General features: G+C 38.4%; 1 protein-coding gene across 1 annotated transcript in view; it reads left to right on the top strand.

The window, feature by feature from the left end:
- PHLPP1 (PH domain and leucine rich repeat protein phosphatase 1) overlaps window positions 1–19,419 on the top strand; it is a gene marked incomplete at its 5' end in the record, with an annotated part of 251,315 nt that overhangs the window by 105,894 nt on the left and 126,002 nt on the right. The window contains 2 exons of the mRNA XM_006141843.2: window positions 9,730–9,926; window positions 16,768–16,893. Of these exons, the coding sequence (XP_006141905.1) occupies window positions 9,730–9,926; window positions 16,768–16,893 (323 nt within the window). The remainder of the gene's footprint in view (window positions 1–9,729; window positions 9,927–16,767; window positions 16,894–19,419) is intronic.

The following is a 19,419-nucleotide window of genomic DNA, read 5'->3' as shown; positions in this document are numbered from 1 at the left end:
ATGTATATATATATATATACATATATATATAAATTTTTGTCAGTTAGAAAGGTCGTAAACGGTAGTTTGTTTCAATTTTTATTATCAGAGGGAGTGTAGGGGGTATATTGTTTGTCTGCTTGTACTTATGTGAACTTCCTTGTTTGTATGTCTTTGTTTATTTTTCCAGTAGGATGCAGTCCTTGTAAAAATGACTTTTTAAAAAAGGTATTCTTTCAAAGTGAGGAAAGGAAGGAGACGAGCCCTCAGTAAGGTCTCACACTGTGATCCTCTTTTCCGCAAGCAGCCTTTTCCAGCCAGTCAGGATCCTGGGTGTGGGCACACACCTACTGTGTACAGGTCCACGAAGACCTGAACCCTGATTTCCCATGTGGCTTCCGGTATTGCAGAGCATTGTGCTACCACTGTGCCAGCAAGGCTGGGCCAAATCACTACCAATGTATTAAGCACATCGCTTTTACAGTGTTGAGAAAGCTGTTTCTAGTGCTCTTTGAAAATTTAGCCTTTTTTTTTTTTTTTTTAAGTTTTTGCTACAAGGCACATGTGCTCATTAGAGACAGATAAAAAAAGAGAGAGAGCAAGAGGGAAAGTGAGAAATCATCCTTCAGGGGAGACAGCCACACTGCAATCTGTTCTCCACTCTCCTCTTGGGATTTGGGGCATGCACACACACATGCCTGGTGTGTTTTTCAAGCTTCCTAGTCCAGGCCTCGAACCACATAGTCAACCATGTAGGATCCAGCTGCCTTTACCTCCATGCCACCTACTGGCCTGAAAACTTATGATTTTTATTTTATAAAAGTCTGTGAGATTGTTTTCTGTACATTAACAACGTATTTATTCAATTGAGACATCAACAACATAATCACTTTTGTTTCTCATTAAATTAGTAGAATTTTACTGATGCTAAAGAATTCTTCTATGTAAAATAAACAATTTTTGAAAAGTGTGTATGCACAGTTTGATTGTAAAATATATATAGAGAGACCAACTCAGACTTATCTTAGAGGTGGAGGGGTTTGTCTGTACACAGCAGCTTCTTTGTTTTCCGTTCTTGGACTAGTGTTCATATAAGCTTGTTAAGACACTGATTCCTTGGCTGCACGCCCAGAGTATTCAGTAGTTCTATGGTGGGGTCTGAGAATTTGCATTCTTTTTTGGAGTCCAGGTTATCCTGATACCACTTATCCTGACCGTGTGTGTGCTCAGGATCCTGACAGGCTGGAGAAGTGGAGGAAGGGGAGAGAGCAATGCAAACAGGCCCCATTGGAAGGCTCTCTTTCTTTCCCTCTTTCTTCTTGTGCATGTGCACACCCTTTGGAGTTAAAAAACAAACTAAAAAGCAAGAACAAATATCAAATTTATGGTGAACTTTGGGTGAAACAATAATGAAATTATTGATGCTTTATGAAAAGTTTATGGGGGACAATACCCCAAGGAAACCACCAGTTTACAAATGGGTAACCTTTTTTCCCCCCTGAAATTGCCAAAGGGCATGTGAGTTTGCTAGTGAAGTACCCCCTCGCGCCCCCATGGTCTTGCTGCAGTCCTTTTTGTGTGTGCATGCCCAGCCAACTGGCATGTGTCTTAAGCCATTGGGACTGGAGTTCAGACTATGGTCGGCCATGTGGGATCTGGCTTTCTATGCACAGCACTTAACCACTGTACTCCAGAACTGGTCCTGTTCAACTGATTTTAAAAAGGGACAAGATGGTGGTGAAGATGATACCCATTATGGCTGACTGTTACATCAATTTATGAAGAAAAATTAATCTTGTTATGCCCTAATTGAAGAGGAATGATGGTTAACAACAGAAACCATAGCCAACACTACGGATATCTCATTTAGTTCAGCTTACATAATTCCAGCTAAAAAATTAGAGTTGAGTAACCTTTCTGTCCACTGGGTGCCAAAACTGTTACACCCAGATCAGCTACAGATAAAAGAGTTTTCAATGGAAATTTTAAACAAGCATGATAAAGATCCTGAAGCTTTTTTTTTTTTCTTCCTTTCTTCCTTTTTTTTTTTTTTTTAAGAGTTGCATTAGAAGATGACACGCAGTGTTACTAGGAGGATCCCCCAAAACAAAACATAATCAAGGCAGTGGCTACCAAGAGGTGGAACTGGTCCAGTCAGAGCAAAATGGACCATCCAGGGCAAACGATGGCAACTGTGTTTTGGGATTCTGAAGTTTTTTGCTTGTTGACTTTCTAGAGGGCCAAAGAATGCTTTAGAAACTTAGTTGAAGCTTTAGCAGAAAAACACCCAAGAAAGCTTTACCAGAGAGTTCTGCCCCATCCTGACAGTGCTCCTGCTCATTTCTCTCATCAGACAAAGGCAGTTTTGTAAGAATTTGAATGGAAAAGTGATTAGATATCTACCTCACAGCCTTGATTTACCTGCTTCCAATTTTTGTTTCCTAATCTTAAGAAATCTTTGAAGGGCACTTATTCTTTTTTTTTTTTTTAATTGGTAATATAAGAAAAGAGTGCATTGGCATGGTTTAATTCCCAGGACGTTCAGTTCTTTAGGAATAGGCTAACTGACTGGTATCATTGCTTACAAAAGTGTCTTGGAAAAAAAAAAAAAGTGTCTTGAACGTGATAGAGCTTATGTTGTGATATAAAACTTGTATTTTTTATTTATATATTTAATTCCATATTTCCATACACTTTGGAAGTCCCCTCATAGAACACATTTTAGAAGCAGGCATTAAAAGAACCAAAAAACTTAACTGTGTCATGGAACAAAGTTCTGTATTATTTATAAAAATACAAATATTAGGGACCAGCAGATGGCATAACAGTTACGTTGCTGGACTCCCACATAGTCAGCTATGGTTTGAGTCCCTGACCCATGAGCTTAAAACTCATGCCAGGCTTATGTGCTTGTGTGCCCAAGATCCTGAGAGTAGAGTAAAGGAGAAAGGATTACAGCGTGGCCATCCCCCCTAGGGGGTAATTTCTTGCTCTCTGTCTCTCTGGAGAGCGCATGTGCCCTGTAGCAAAAATCTTTCAAAATGAAACCAACCCCTCCCCCCCAAACCATAAATATATCCTGTATTCATAAAGATAAAATTCATGGTGACTGGTATCAAAACAAAAATTACCAGGTTTGGGACCAGCAGGTAGTGTTGTGGTTAAGGCACTGAATTCCCACATGGCCAACAGTGGTTCAAGTCCTGGATCCAGCAGTTTGAAACTCACATGCATATGTGCATGCTCAAAATCTCAGGAGAATAATGAGGAGAAGGGATTGTGACATGGTCATCCCCCAAAGTAATTTCTCTCTTTCTCTTTCACTGTCTTTCTCATTCTCTCTGGTGATCACATGCACCCTATGGCAAAAACCTTGAAAAAAAATTACTGGGTTTTTCGAAAATATGACCCATAATGAAGAGAAAACTCATCGAAACCGTGTGACTTGGGAATGATACAAATGATACAATTAGTTGACAAGGGCATTTAGGTAGCTATTATAATGATGTTCCATATATTTATGAAGATAAAACGTTGGCACTTTAAGGGATGTGGAAGCTTTGTATGTGTGTGTGAATATTTCTATGTGGGTAAATCTTTGTGTTTGCATACATACACACACACCTAGAGATGGAAAGTATACTGGATGGGATCAATAGTAGATTAAATATAGCAAAAGAAAAGGTTATTGTACCTGACTAGTCAACACTACCAATAATGAAACACAGAGGGGAAAGAAAAATAATATCATTGAACAGTGGACCAGCAGTTAGCGTAATGGCTACGTTGCTGGACTCCCACGTACTCAACTGTGGTTCGAGTCCTGGACCCAGTGGCTTAAACTCATGCCAGGCGCGTGTGCGTGCGTGCCCAAGATCCCGAGAGGAAAATGGAGGAGAAGGGATTGTGGTGTGGCCATCCCCCCTGGGGGATGGTTTCTCGCTTTCTGTCTCTCTGTCTGTCTCTGTCTCTGGTGAGCACACGTGCCCTATAGCAAAAACCTCTCCAAAAAAAAGGAAAAAAAAAAACCAACAAAACAGTGGGATAACTCCAAGTGACTTAATATAAGTGTAAGTGGTGTTCCTGGCAAGGCCTGGTGAGGCCAGAAAATTATTTGACTGAAAAAATTTTATATTTGACCATAAATCCAAGAAATTCTATAAACCTCAAGCATAAGAAACATGAAGAAAAGTTTGCTAAGAAACATAACCAGATTGCTTAAAACCAGTGACAAAAAGTAAAATCTTTAAAATGCACTAAGGGGTCAGAGTATGCTGTATACAAAGAACCGAAGAATGACAGCAATTCCTCGCCTGCAAGAATGCCTCCAGAAGGTAGTGAGAGGACACCTCTAGAATTTTGGAAGAGAAGGCTCTTAACCTATAATTCTGTACACAGTGGAAGTAGCCTTTAAAAACAAAGGAAAAGGAAGACATTCTTGGGTAAGTGAGGTAACTTCAAAAGTTTCTGGAGGGATAGAGTTAAAGTGTAATTTTTAAAAATTTTAGAATTCATTTATAGTTCTTTCCATATCATGCATTTAAACTTTTTAAGATACCCTCATATAAAAGCTGGAATACTTCATCACCAGTGGACCTGCATCATAAGAAATGTTAAAAGTCCTTGAAGTAGAAGGAAAAATGGGGGATGGCCATGCCATAGTCCCTTTTCCTCCATCTCTCCCTCCTTATAGGATTTTGGGTATGCACGCACACACACACACACACACACACACACACCACATATACCTGGTGTGCTTCTCAGGTTGCTGAGTCCAAGACTTGAACTGCGCAGTTGGTCATGTGTGATCTAGCCACCTTAACCTCATTGTCACTGGCTGGCCAAGACTTTAAAAATTCTGTTATAAGATCATTTACTGTTAATTAAAAATATAATAGTGTTGAGGGGTTGCATAACTCCTGGAGTGCCAGTAATTGATTAACCTCATCCTTTTTGCCATGATCGTGTCATTTGCCAATTTCTATCATGTAATTATTAATTGCAGTTCAGTGGTTAAACAAACTGGTACATTCATGGAATACAATTCAGCAATAAAAAGTAATAAACTCTTATACATGCAACAACATGTATGAAAAGTGACAAAAGCAGGTCTGCAGTAGTCTGTGCATATGTGAAGCAATAAAGTGAGAGGAGAGGGAGAGATCACCGTGGGGCACTAGGACACTTGTGGCAATTATGAAAATGCTCATTTTGGGGTGATGGTTTCATGGGCGTAGATAAGTCTTACTCAGCTGTATCCTTTAAAATGTGTAGGTTACCATATGCCATTTATGCATTAGTAAAGCTGTAAAAAAAGAAGTTTCAAAAAAGGCAAACATTTCTGTTTGGAAAGCATTTCACATAAGTTATTCTTAGACACTGAAAAGTACTTTATTCTAGGGAACAGTAAAAAAGACATTTTGGTTCTTAATCTGAAAATGGACATTTAAACTATTCATGGTGTAAACAATTAAAAAAAAGGCAAAAGAGGATGTCACTTTGGTTTTTCTTAGTGTTTTGCTTATAATTAACTTATTTTTAAAAAACACTACCAATATAATATACTTTCTCAAAAACTTTTATTTTTTGATTAAAATATTAGCTTTGCCTTCCTAATATACAGTTGTAAATACAGAACTTTAAAAATCAGATGTATTTTCAACAAGTGATTTTAATAGGTTTGTCACTGTGGTATTCAATAAGCTGTTTTTATTGGGAAAAATAAACGTTCAGATAAATATTATCTCCTTACATAGTATGTTAGGTAGACTGGGCATCTCAAGATAGGTAGAATATATGAAGAAAGAGATGAGAAATAAGCCATTAAGATGAAATATTATGATGAGAGTAAATTCAGCTATACTAGAAATAATTTTAAACCTTATTTTCCCGTGTTTGAAATGTGATTTGTGGAAATGAGAATAGACACTTGCTACTGTAGCATGATTTCATCATCATTTGTTTTCTTGGGATGGTCAAATAAACACACGAAAGTTACCGCCAAATTCAATGTCTTTGGATGTTTATCTGTTTCTGCTATAGCTCTATAACATTCATTATATTTTTGGGTGACTTTATGTAACATTAAAGTAGCTGTCTTAAAGGGAGGACAAATTGAAATCCTGAATTATGAATGGGAGGGATACATTTGTTAGGAATTAGACTGACTCTGGGGAATTGACTGGAAGTTTGTTTGTTTTTTAAAGGTCTATGACTACAGAACATCCAACATTTTGATGAAGTTTACCAAAATGTAGCTCTCAGGCCTTGGCTACCAAGGTTTCAAATCTGTAGGCTTTTCTAATAGACAGAAATCCAAGAGATTCTGATGCTTGTGGTCCTTGGACTACATTTAAAGAAGCCTTGCTTTAAGCAATTCGGGGGCAGAGAACATTTTCTTGATAATCCCAGGGTCTAGCATAGACCTGGTTTAGGATGGACATCTCATACCCTCCCCCTCCTTCTCTCCTTAAGCAACAATTGTTCTACGTGAAATAAGTAAGAATTATTGATTTGGTAGGGGAAAGGAGTCTGAGTAAGTAAGTAAGACCCAGAAGCCCTGGTGTTATCCCTTAGAATTATGTTATAATTTTCTAAAGGTGGGCTTTAGCTACTGACAGCCAGGGTCTATTTTAAAAATAGACTAGTATATATTACCTTATCTACTATATGTCAAGGAAGCTAGTGAAAGAGAAATAGAGGAATATGTGTTTTAATCGCTCTCCATTGTTGGCATGTCTGTCTCAACTTGATGTGTGTTTGCTTTTGCTGTCTATCTTTCCCATCATATCACTTAAAAATGCCTTAAACGTACAGAGAATTTGAACAACGTTTCCAAAGTAAAGCTATAACCAACCCAACTATTATACTGGCAGGCACTGGCTGTTTTGTCGTCAGAATATTAGAGCATAGGGCCTTGCGATACCTCTGAATTGAGGATTTTGAGAATTGGCAGCGAGAGCTGAAAGAATTTCTTGTCACAGAGTAAGAAAGGCTGACACGAGGGTATACCTGGATGATTGCCCAGGTACATATTACCTCATTCATCTCCATATTTCCCAGAGCCCAGTTGGTGCCCAGCCAAGTCCTGTGGGGAGCATCTAATCTGGAACACTCAGGAAGGGACTAGACAACGAGGGTATCAAAATTCACTCAGAGCAAGAAGAGGGTTGTGATCTAGACTGGGATGTTTGGCTCCAGAACTATTTAGAACTCTTTGCACTTGCACACGTGTGCGTGTGTTTATATCAGATTTCTTGTTCGGGAATGTTAGCTAATGACAGTCAGGGAAATTGGATTTTGGAAACCCACTTGCCTGTTGTCCATTGTTTTTAGCCCTTCTTCTTCTGAATCTTTATTTATTTATTTTTTTCCCCTCTCTCCTACTTCTTCCCTTTCGGGAAGAGAATTTGTCATATAGAAAGTAGGAGCTCTTAGACTGAAAACCTAGGCATCTTCCCCTCTGAGTATAAATGGGCTTGTGCAGAATGGGAAATGTGAATGACTGGTTGGTTCGTCATGGGCAGCCCTTGGTGATACATGTCAATTTGCATATTCTCCTGGGCTTCCTACTCACTGGTGGCAGAATTAACATTTGGTAGACAAACAGCACAGTACATTTCCACTGAGAGCTCCAGCATGGTGGTTGTTTGCTGGGCACCTGATTCAAGTCACTGAGTCACTGTTATACCTTATTATAGTCTCACCTCAGCAAAATTACATAGTGTGGAGTATTTATTTTATAAAACATTTTGATGTACTGGGGAAAAGAGAAAGTAAAATTAATACTGACTGGTTCTGCATATATTTTTTAAAGAATTATTTGTTTAATTTTGCTTATTATTATCATTTCTCTGTTTGACCAGAGAGAGACACAGAGAGAGGTAAAGTGAGAAAGCAAGCCATTAGGTCCAAACTCAGACCTCAGTTAGCCATGTGGGAGTCTAGCGCCTTAACCACCATGCCACCTGCTGGCCCCCTGGCTGGTTTCATTCTTTCCTAACTTCATTGTATCATTCCTAACATGTTTTGGGAGTGTTCATACACTATTTGTATATTCTTTTTTTTAAGAATTATTTTATTTAACTTTATTCATTTTAATTTTACCAGAGAGGGACAGAGGGTGAGTGAGAGCGATAGAGAGGGAAAGTGAGAAGCAAGCCACCAGGTCCAGGACTTGAACCATGGTCGGCCATATGGAGGTCCAGTGTTCTTAACCACCATTCCACTTGCCAGCCCCAGTATTTTGATATTCTTGAGGTCTAATTTTGGTGCTGTTGCTTTTCCTGTTCCCTGTCTAAGGGTTATTTGACATCTATCAAAACTACTGAGTATTCATGTTAATTTTTATTATTAATGAGAATACAATTTCTCTTGAACCTATTTCTTCTGTTAGCTCTTGACAACTAGCCAAACTTCCATATAAATATATCATTCCTGGCTGGGGATCTTCTATAAAACATATAACCCTTACTAATTGATTTCTGAACCTGGACTTCAGTACTCTTTGATATTATTCCAATTCTATATAAATTAATCATAAATTATTAAAAAATCATCATCGTAAATTATTTAAAATATGATTATAATGTATTGTTACAACTGATAAGTTTTAAATATTCTGTATCTATAACCACAGATATTGTTTATACAATTCTGTCATGTGATGTTAATCATAGTAGTTCTCCCATTAAGTTGGTAGGATTTGCCTCAATGTAATTCTGCTAAATTTGTTTCTTTCTGGGTAATGAAGACTCTTCAGATCGTTCTCAGATCTTTCTCTGTCTCTGAGTTTCATGCACATCTCTTCATCTCTGTGCTCCCTCATGAATGAAAGTCATCAAATACTCATCCTTCGTGGATTGCAGTTAGGAGTGTCTTTGAGGACTTATCCTATGGTCCTGGAATATATTTTTCTACCAGAAAAATTTTGAATTTTTTATATTTGCATCTTCATTGCAAATATACATTGAATAACTTGTAGGAAAAAAGATTAGCAGTTAATTCCATTAAAACCAATTAGTTTAATTAAATGCTAGATGTTGAATATTATTTTCCTGTCTTGGTATGTGATATTTTCTTCTTAACATGTTTAAATTAACTCTAGACCATCCATAACAATCTTGAAATCATCTATTTTTAAATGTGAAACTAAATCGTGAAAGATATAGGAAAAAATAAACAGAGGAGTTGAAATGGGGTTTTCATACAGTCTTTTTTTAAAATTTTTTTTATTTTTTCCCTTTTATTTTGGAGAGGTTTTTGCTATAGGGCACGTGTACTCACCAGAAAGACAGAGAGAGACAGAGAGACAGAAAGCAAGAAATCACCCCCCCAGGGGGATGGCCATGCCACAGTCCCTTCTCCATTCTCCTCCTTGGGATCTTGGGCACGCATGCCCACGTGCCTGGCGTGAGTTTAAGCCACTGGGTCCGGGACTCGAACCACAGTTGACTACATGAGAGTCCAGCGACATAGCCATTACACTAACTACTGGTCCCTTTATACAGTCTTAAGGAAAAGATTCTTCCTCACCCAATATTAGTATATATAAATATGGAGTGGATGTGGCAGTTCACACCATAATTTCATCACTGTAGCTTTCATATTCTCTCTCTCGTTCATATTATCAGTTATATTCTTTCTCTATAATTAATTCTTTCTCTATAATTCTCTAATTTCTTAGCTATGCAGATGAGTAGAGACCTGATTTCCTGTAAGAATAACTATGTTTGCTTTTGTTTGTTTTAGGAAAACCTCACAGCACCGGTAGTTCTGAACGGATTCAACTCTCAGGAATGTATAATGTCCGTAAAGGCAAAATGCAGTTGCCAGTGAACCGCTGGACAAGACGCCAAGTTATCCTGTGTGGGACTTGCCTGATAGTGTCGTCTGTGAAAGACAGCTTGACCGGGAAGATGCACGTTCTGCCACTGATTGGTGGGAAAGTAAGTTTAAAACAAAATACTAAGATTCCCTGACACCAATAAAGACTGAAATTTGAGCCATTTCTGTAATTTGGAGTCCATGATTTTTGACTTATCTGAGGTCTTACTCAGTTTCATGCTCCACCAGTGGGCATTGTCAGTTGAAGGAGTTGTCAGAAATAACAGCGCCATTGACTCCGTGATTCTCTAATAGTCTTCATAAGTACATGCCTTTTACCTACTTAGACTGGAAATCGGTCAGCTTTTACACTGCTAATATTTTAGAGTGTAGACGATAAATTCATTCTTGAGTAGACATTTTGATATCTTGAGCATGTATTTTGTAGTAGAGTGTACTGATCCCCCAGTCTGTGACCCCAGGATCTCCCTTGCACTGAAGTCTGTGATCACACTCTCCTTTAGCGCTTGTTTATTTGTGTTTAGTGACTAGTGGGGTTCACATTTTCAGTTTATTACCGTGACTGGACATCCATTTTCAACCTGAAATGCCACTCATCTCAGAGTAGACATGGGATGAGATCCACAGATGTCTCTGGCTTTACAGACGGCTTTACTGTGGGCATGCTGGCTCTTTCACTACCATCATTATGAAATAGGGGGAACCAGACTGCTTGGGGGAGATGTTGCTTTCTTTCCTTTGCCGGATTTCCTTATGAACTTCAAGTGTTGGTAAGGGTAGCGTCACCATAATTGTATGCTACAGTTTCTTGGTTTTTAAATGATACTATCCGTTAATAGGTGGAAAGGATGATTCAGAGGAGAAAATGGATTGTTGGACCCTGGGGGGCCTATTAAAGAAATGTTTTCTTCACCGTTTTTTCCTTCCTGAATGAGATGAAAAAGGAGGCAGAGATGGAGAATATAAAAAGAGGAAAAGCAAGACATTTTCTTTTGTTAAAGTAAATCTCAATTGCCAAATATCTGATCTGTTCCAGGGGTTAGAAATGAAGCAGATAAGACCAGATGCATGTAGCAATAAATGGTCTGCTCTTCACCCGCTATGTGGCAAACTCATTCTTCATTCATAAATTTAACCAGTTTATGAGCAACTTATGAATAAGTAGCCTATGTCAAGATTTTTTTGCCCTCTGCTGTTAAACATTCTAGACCAAAGAAGAATAATACTCGATCATCTCCAAAAATAGGTTTTGGTTAGGCTGCAAAGTACATTTAGACCTATTTCAGTTACTACATTTTGAAACCATTTTTCTTTCACTTTTGTCTAAACATGGAAGAGTTAGATACTCATCACTAAAGAGTTTGTCCTTTTGGTTGGAGTACTGAGGAATTAGTCATCAGCATCACCACCATAAGTCATTGTTAAAAAAATGAGTACTTAATGTTCGAAGCTGTGTTAGGTCAAGTGTGTGTCTGCCCCATGATGCTGATGTTTGTATTGGCAAATCTTATATAACCATGTATTAAATAACCTCTGTGGGGAGGACACTGCTTGGCATCTCGGAATTACCAAGATGGCAAAGTCACCATCTCTGCCTTTGAGTAGCTTATAATTTAGTATCAGGAGATGAAGGGTGGGCACCAATATTTGCTGCAGGGAAAAGTCAGAGAAGTACTGTGCAGATGAGTGGGAGGAGAATTACATTTTGGGAGGGGAACAAGGGAGTTCATAATGAAGGAAGGAGGTAGCAGTTAGGATAGAACTCTAAGGGTGAAGGATCTTTTGACATAAGATGATGGTCAGAAAGATTATTAAGCTTAGAGAGGCAGAAGCAGGAAGCATGTGGAATGTTCAGATAAGGTCAGAAGATCCAGTTATAATTAGCGTTTTCATTCAGAGTTACAGACGGGTCCTGTTTCCCAGGCCTATTATTGGGTGAACTTCTATCATTGAGTGAATTGAAAGTTAATAGCTTCCTCTTCTCACAAGCTAACCTTGTAAAACCTGTTTGGTGCTAACTTTAAAATAATTGAGTACATTGAAAAATTGAGTCTTTAAAACCTGTTGACCTAGTTAGAAAAAATATCCACTTTTGCATTCTGAGCTTTCATTCATGTTTGTTTATTTCTTTTTATTCAGTTCTGTTGTTAAAGGAAAAACAGTCAGTGGAAGAGTTTTTCCAACAAGTATTAGAAGAACTAGAGATAACTTGTGAGATAGATTGATTATAACCTACCTGTGATTGCTGTGCTATCACTTGAGCATGGTTATTAGTGTATATTTTCAAATAATAAGTGGTTTTGCTAAATAAAGCTTTCTTAAAATTTAATCATTGGGGAACCAGCAAATGGCATAATGGTTATGTTGCTGGACTCCTATGTAGTCAGCCACGGTTCGAGTCCCAGACTCAGCAGCTTAAAACTCACACCTGGTGTGTGTGTATGTGTGTGTGTGTGTGTGTGTGTGTCGGTGTGTGTGTGTGCGTGCGTGTGCGCACACCCAAAATCCCAAGAGGAGAATGGAGGAGAAGTGATTGCTATGTGGTCATCTCCCCTGGAGAGTGATTCCTCTCTTTCCGTCCTCTGGCAAGCATATGCACCCTATATTAAAAAATCTCTCATTTTAAAAAAAAACCTAAATAATTGGAAAAGTATTTGTTTAATAGATACTTTTTTCCCCATTGTGTAGTTATTTAATTTGTCCTTTGGAATTTAAAATGGATTTTTAGATCATGTATTTTAGTAAATGCTTTAATATTTGATAATTACAGAACATAATAAATTGAATGACTCTTAATGTGCTACTCAATTTAGCAACTTTAATAGTTGCTACCAATGTTTTTTTCTACTTGTGGTCTGTTTTCATCTGTCCTATGGCCTCTCCCAACCCCAGAGGTATCAGTGTCTTAGAATGTGTCATGTTCATGTTCTTCCTTTTTTTTGAGAGTTTTTTTTCACTGTAGGGCGCGTGCGCTCGCCAGACAGACAGAGAGAGACATAGAGACAGAAAGCGAGAAATCACCCCCCAGGGGGGATGGTCATGCCGCAATCCCTTCTCCTCCATTCTCCTCTTGGGATCTTGGGCACGCACGCACACGCGCCTGGCGTGAGTTCTAAGCCACCGGGTCTGGGACATGAACCGCGGTCAACTACGTGGGAGTCCAGCGACATAGCCGTTACGCTAACTGCTGGTTCCCATGTTCTTCCTTTTTTGAGATAAATTTTGTCGTGTAACCATATTTTACTTACTTTTGATCTGTGTAAAAATGATATTGTACAGCATGTGGTCTTCTGTAATTAAGTTTTTTTATTCAATATTATGTTTCATAATAAGATCTCATGTTCATGTGGTTTTCATTTCTGTATAATGTTCCTCTATAAACATTTCATCGTTTTCATAATTTCTTAAGTAATTTTCCTACTGATGGACTTTTGAATTTCTTCTCATTGTTATAGACAGTGATGCTAGCATGGTGTTATGTTGTTGATATGCCTCTTGGTAAGTAAGGACTTTTTCTAGGAAAGCAGTTTGCAACAGAGTTTCTATGCCCAAGGGACATTTGGTAATATGTGGGAGTGCTTTAATGGTCACATGATTAAATAGTCAGCATATCAGTTAATACATGCTTAAGTGAGGCCGTGGTAACAAAACCTCCAAATCTTAGTGACTTACAACAGTTATTTCTCACTCACATTTTATGCCCACTGTGGGTCAGTGGGGGTAGGAGGTGAGGATTTAATTTAGTTTTTTTTTACACAGTTGTCTAGGAGCTCAACCTGATGGAGGCTCAGCTTTTTTTGTTTGTTTGTTTTGTATTTACAGTAATGTGACTATGACCTTCCTTTGTTGCTTTTGCAAGGAAAGAGGTAACTGGAGTGTCCTCACTAACGCTTGTCTATTTGGAAGTCGAAGTGACTCGTTCCATTTCTGCTCCCATCTCCTTGGCCTGAACTGGTTACGTGTCTCCACTTCAGTTGTAGGGGGCCTGAAAAATGTGCGGAAAGAGAGTGCTTGACATGTACCAATATCTTTGCTGCAAGAGGACACTCTTGGCATGTAAAAAGTGAGGGCTTAGTGAACTGTCATGCAGAATATTAGCACGCACATGCACGGTGAAGGACTGTTGAATCCACATCCCTGTAATGACCTCTTGAGAAATACTGTTCTTGGGTACATGCTTAGGAAGGTCGTTGCTGGGTTCTAGGGCCTGTGCATACTTACTTTTATAAGATGGTATTGTACCGTTTTCCTAGGTTGTGCTATTTGTACGCAAATCAGTGTTTTGTTTCTCTGTGTGTTCACCAACACTTTACTGAAGTACACAGATAATACACTGTACATTTTAGTAATGATTTGATAACTATATACTCACATGAGTATAAGTTGATAGCTATATACACCCAGTTTTTAAAAGTTGATTTCCTCTATGAGAGTGAGAGATACACTCACACATAGGCACTCTGTCTGGGTCCCCATAGCACAGCCTGACCCCAGTCTTAACGGGTCTGGATTGTGGGCACATGTGTGCCCGTGCCTGGCGTGCTCAGGGATTGTGGGCACATGTGTGCCCATGCCTGGTGTGCTCAAGCCGAAGACCTTTCCCATCAGGGTGCAGTCATGCTGTCAGTACACCATCTCCTGGCTGTCTACTAAGTCATGAGATGATCACCTCCATCAAGATAGTGCACATACCCACCCATTGTCCCCAAAAGTTTCCTTGAACCCCATTGTACTCCTTCTTTCCCACTTTTTTCCACTCCTTTCAGTTTCCAAGAAACCACTTGCTTGATTTGTGTCAAAGCAGAATTGTCTAAATGGTGTTTTAAAAAAATTGTTTTCTCTTTGGTATATACAACAAAATGCAGTTGATTTTTGAGTGTCAATCTTACATACAGTCGGCTTGCTAAGTTTTCTGATTTATCCTCATTTCTAAAAGTTCTTTTGAGTTTACTATGTAGCTAATCATATCATATTCAAATAATAAGTTTTTAAAAATTTTTTCTTTATTTTGTCTTATTGTAATAGCCAGGACTCTAGTACAGTTTTGAACTGAAACTTTAAACTATAGATACTTTTTCTTAGAATGAGCTAGAACAAGCAGTATTTTTGACGTGTTCTTGCCATGTCATTATTCACTTGCCTCAACCTCCCAGTTAGCTAGGACCACAGGTGCACACTGTTTAGGTCAGGCCAGGAATTGAACCCAGATTCCTTAACTACTGCCTAGCAGCACTCCACTCCCCATTTGTGGCACTAGGGCTGGGCATATAAATCCTTACCTTATGGATGATCTTATAGAAAGTAAAATCTCATCACTGAAATTTGCCTTAGGTATTTGATAAGCACCTTTGGTCAGTTTAAATAAATTATTCATGTTCTTTGTTAAAACTTTTATCATGAACGATCTGTATTTTGATGTGACCTTTTGTTCAAGATAAGTCATCAGGACTGAGCTTGCCTGTAAATTTGTTACTGTTCACACCTGGTTTTAGTTATACTGACTTCCATTGAATGGGTTGGAGTGTTTTTCTTCAGTTTTTGTTTGGTGGATGAATTTGCATCAGTTAAATTATTTGTTCCTTGAAACTTTGGTTGTATGTCTGTAAAACCATATGGGTCTGGTATTTTCATGAGAAGTAAAAAAAAAAATACTCATTCAGTTTCTGAAGTGGTTATAGGACTTTTTAGGCCTTCCCCCCTCCCCTTGATTTTGTGTTGGTAAAAATATTTTTTTTAAAAGAATTTGCACAGACTGTTTTTTAATATTCTCTTTTTAATATCTGGTGAATTTGTCACCGTGTCGCTCTCTTCATTTTCACTGCTGTTTATTCATTCTTTTTCTTTTTTTCTTGGTAGAACTTGCCAGAAGATTTATCAATTTTATTAGGTTTTTTTTTTTTTTTCAAAGAATCAGTGTTTTTCTTTGTTACTTTTCTCTTGTTTTTCATTTCATTAATTTTTGCTTTTCATCAGTGTCTTCATTGGTTCATTTGGGCTTATTTGGTTTTTGTTTTTAATGTTTTTCCATCAAATTCTTAAGATACTTCCTGATCTTCTGCCTTCTTTTCCAATATGAGTATTTTAAAATGTTAATTTCCTTCTATGTATCTACTTCAGTTACAATCCACAGATTTTTGTATGTCGTAGTTTTATAATTGTGTGGTTATAAGAATTTTGTGTTTACACTTAAGAAGTGTTCATACGTGTGTTTTATTTATTTAAAACTGTGCCATTTAGAAGTGTTATTGATTTTCCAAAATGACTATATGGATTTTAAAATAAATTTTAAATCTGACTTCTTTGACATTTTTAAATAATTTCTTTGGGACTTGGCTTGTGGTCATTTTTGTAAAGAAAACGTAAAATTCAGTGTAATATCATGTTACATTGTCGTTTAGATATTTTCCCCCTTATGAAGAATTTACTGGAAGTGGAAATTTGATTTTGAGTGTATTATTTGCATTCTCAGGACTTGAAAGTTCTGGTAGTTTTATTTTATTTTATTGTTTTTATATATTTTTTTGGTTCAGTTTCACATGTAATTTTTTTAAAGGTTAACATGCTTGAAGACCTTTAAAAAAAAAGATGGTAATTCAGAGTAATACAAAAGTCCCTTAAGTAGAAATTCTTAAGTAAAAATCTTCAGTAGAAATCTTCCCAGGAGGAAGTAAGAGCCCCAGCACCCTACTGAGAGAGTATAGAAGAATAAGAAGGGAAGTCTGGTGGGGAAATCTAATGAGGAGAAAACTCCCCTTTTTTGGTTTTCTTGTAATTCAGACTTGGTCAGACACAGGAACTTAGTTGTTTTAAGTAATAAGAGGAACATCTCTAGGGAAAAATGCAAATCTGTGCAGGCTCACTGACCCAAGGTGTAGCTGGGGAGGTATGTCGCCTGTCCTGCTGTCTCACCCGTATTCTGCGTCTGTCTGTCTGTTCTCACAGGTAGAAGAGGTGAAAAAGCACCAGCACTGCTTAGCCTTCAGCTCCTCTGGACCCCAGAGCCAGACTTACTACATCTGCTTTGATACTTTCACAGAGTACTTAAGGTGGCTGCGACAGGTCTCTAAGGTAAGCTGCACTTACCCAGGGGTCTCTGCACCTTCTGGCTGCAGAGTTGCTTTCTGCTTTACCCAGTTCCAAAATACAGTTATACATACAATTGATTTTTTTCAGGTACTGCCAGTGATTAGCTTTTTTTTTTTTTTTTTAAAGATAGATTTTTTTTTTTTTTTTTGCTATGGGACACGTATACTCACTGGAGAAACAGAGAGAAAGTTAGAAATCACCCCCCAAATGGATGACCATGCCACAATTTCTTCTCCATTCTCCTTTCAGGATTTTGGGCACACATACACATGTGCCTGGCATGAGTTTCAAACCACTAGGTCCAGAACTCAAACCTCAGTCAGCCATGTGAGAGTCCAGTGATGTAACCATTATGCCATCTGCTGGCCCCAAGTGATTAACATTTTTCACAAAATATTTACTTATTTATCTATCTGTTTGTGGTGATTTTCAAGTTACTGGGTCCAGAACTTGAACCGTCGTCAGCCATGTGGGAATCCAGTGTCTTAACCACCATTATTATGATCATGATTTTTTTAGGTTTTTGCCATAGAGTGTTTGCACCCTCCGGAGAGAGACAAACACAGCGGGAAAGTGAGATACCACTCCCCCCGGGCAGGGTGGGTGACGATGCCACAGTCCCTTCTCCTCCATTATCTTCCTGGGATTTTGGGAATGTATGAACACTTATCTGGAGTATTTTTCAAGCTGCCAGGTTTAGGACTTGAACCTTGGTTGGCCATGTGGGAGTCCAGTGTCTTGACTTCATCATGCCACCTGCTGGCTTCAATTATTGTTTTTCTTTAAGGACTAATTTTGGCTGAAAATTAGCTTTTTTTTTTTTTTTTTTTCCTGTAGGGTGGCTTGTGGTCATTTTTGTAAAGAAAACGTAAAATTCAGTGTAATATCATGTTACATTGTCGTTTAGATATTTTCCCCCTTATGAAGAATTTACTGGAAGTGGAAATTTGATTTTGAGTGTATTATTTGCATTCTCAGGACTTGAAAGTTCTGGTAGTTTTATTTTATTTTATTGTTTTTATATATTTTTTTGGTTCAGTTTCACATGTAATTTTTTTAAAGGTTAACATGCTTGAAGACCTTTAAAAAAAAAGATGGTAATTCAGAGTAATACAAAAGTCCCTTAAGTAGAAATTCTTAAGTAAAAATCTTCAGTAGAAATCTTCCCAGGAGGAAGTAAGAGCCCCAGCACCCTACTGAGAGAGTATAGAAGAATAAGAAGGGAAGTCTGGTGGGGAAATCTAATGAGGAGAAAACTCCCCTTTTTTGGTTTTCTTGTAATTCAGACTTGGTCAGACACAGGAACTTAGTTGTTTTAAGTAATAAGAGGAACATCTCTAGGGAAAAATGCAAATCTGTGCAGGCTCACTGACCCAAGGTGTAGCTGGGGAGGTATGTCGCCTGTCCTGCTGTCTCACCCGTATTCTGCGTCTGTCTGTCTGTTCTCACAGGTAGAAGAGGTGAAAAAGCACCAGCACTGCTTAGCCTTCAGCTCCTCTGGACCCCAGAGCCAGACTTACTACATCTGCTTTGATACTTTCACAGAGTACTTAAGGTGGCTGCGACAGGTCTCTAAGGTAAGCTGCACTTACCCAGGGGTCTCTGCACCTTCTGGCTGCAGAGTTGCTTTCTGCTTTACCCAGTTCCAAAATACAGTTATACATACAATTGATTTTTTTCAGGTACTGCCAGTGATTAGCTTTTTTTTTTTTTTTTTAAAGATACATTTTTTTTATACTCACTGGAGAAACAGAGAGAAAGTTAGAAATCACCCCCCAAATGGATGGCCATGCCACAATTTCTTCTCCATTCTCCTTTCAGGATTTTGGGCACACATACACATGTGCCTGGCATGAGTTTCAAACCACTAGGTCCAGATCTCAAACCTCAGTCAGCCATGTGAGAGTCCAGTGATGTAACCATTATGCCATCTGCTGGCCCCAAGTGATTAACATTTTTCACAAAATATTTACTTATTTATCTATCTGTTTGTGGTGATTTTCAAGTTACTGGGTCCAGAACTTGAACCGTCGTCAGCCATGTGGGAATCCAGTGTCTTAACCACCATTATTATGATCATGATTTTTTTAGGTTTTTGCCATAGAGTGTTTGCACCCTCCGGAGAGAGACAAACACAGCGGGAAAGTGAGATACCACTCCCCCCGGGCAGGGTGGGTGACGATGCCACAGTCCCTTCTCCTCCATTATCTTCCTGGGATTTTGGGAATGTATGAACACTTATCTGGAGTATTTTTCAAGCTGCCAGGTTTAGGACTTGAACCTTGGTTGGCCATGTGGGAGTCCAGTGTCTTGACTTCATCATGCCACCTGCTGGCTTCAATTATTGTTTTTCTTTAAGGACTAATTTTGGCTGAAAATTAGCTTTTTTTTTTTTTTTTTTTTTCCTGTAGGGCGCTTGTGCTCGCCAGAAAGACAGAGAGAGAGACAGAGAAACAGAAAGCGAGAAATCACCTCCCGGGGGGGTGGGGGGGATGGCCATGCCACACT

Source organism: Tupaia chinensis, unplaced genomic scaffold, assembly GCF_000334495.1.
Source record: "Tupaia chinensis unplaced genomic scaffold, TupChi_1.0 Scaffold000065_1, whole genome shotgun sequence".
In the NCBI taxonomy this organism is placed as follows: domain Eukaryota; kingdom Metazoa; phylum Chordata; class Mammalia; order Scandentia; family Tupaiidae; genus Tupaia; species Tupaia belangeri.
This window is presented reverse-complemented; position numbering and strand designations above follow the sequence as displayed.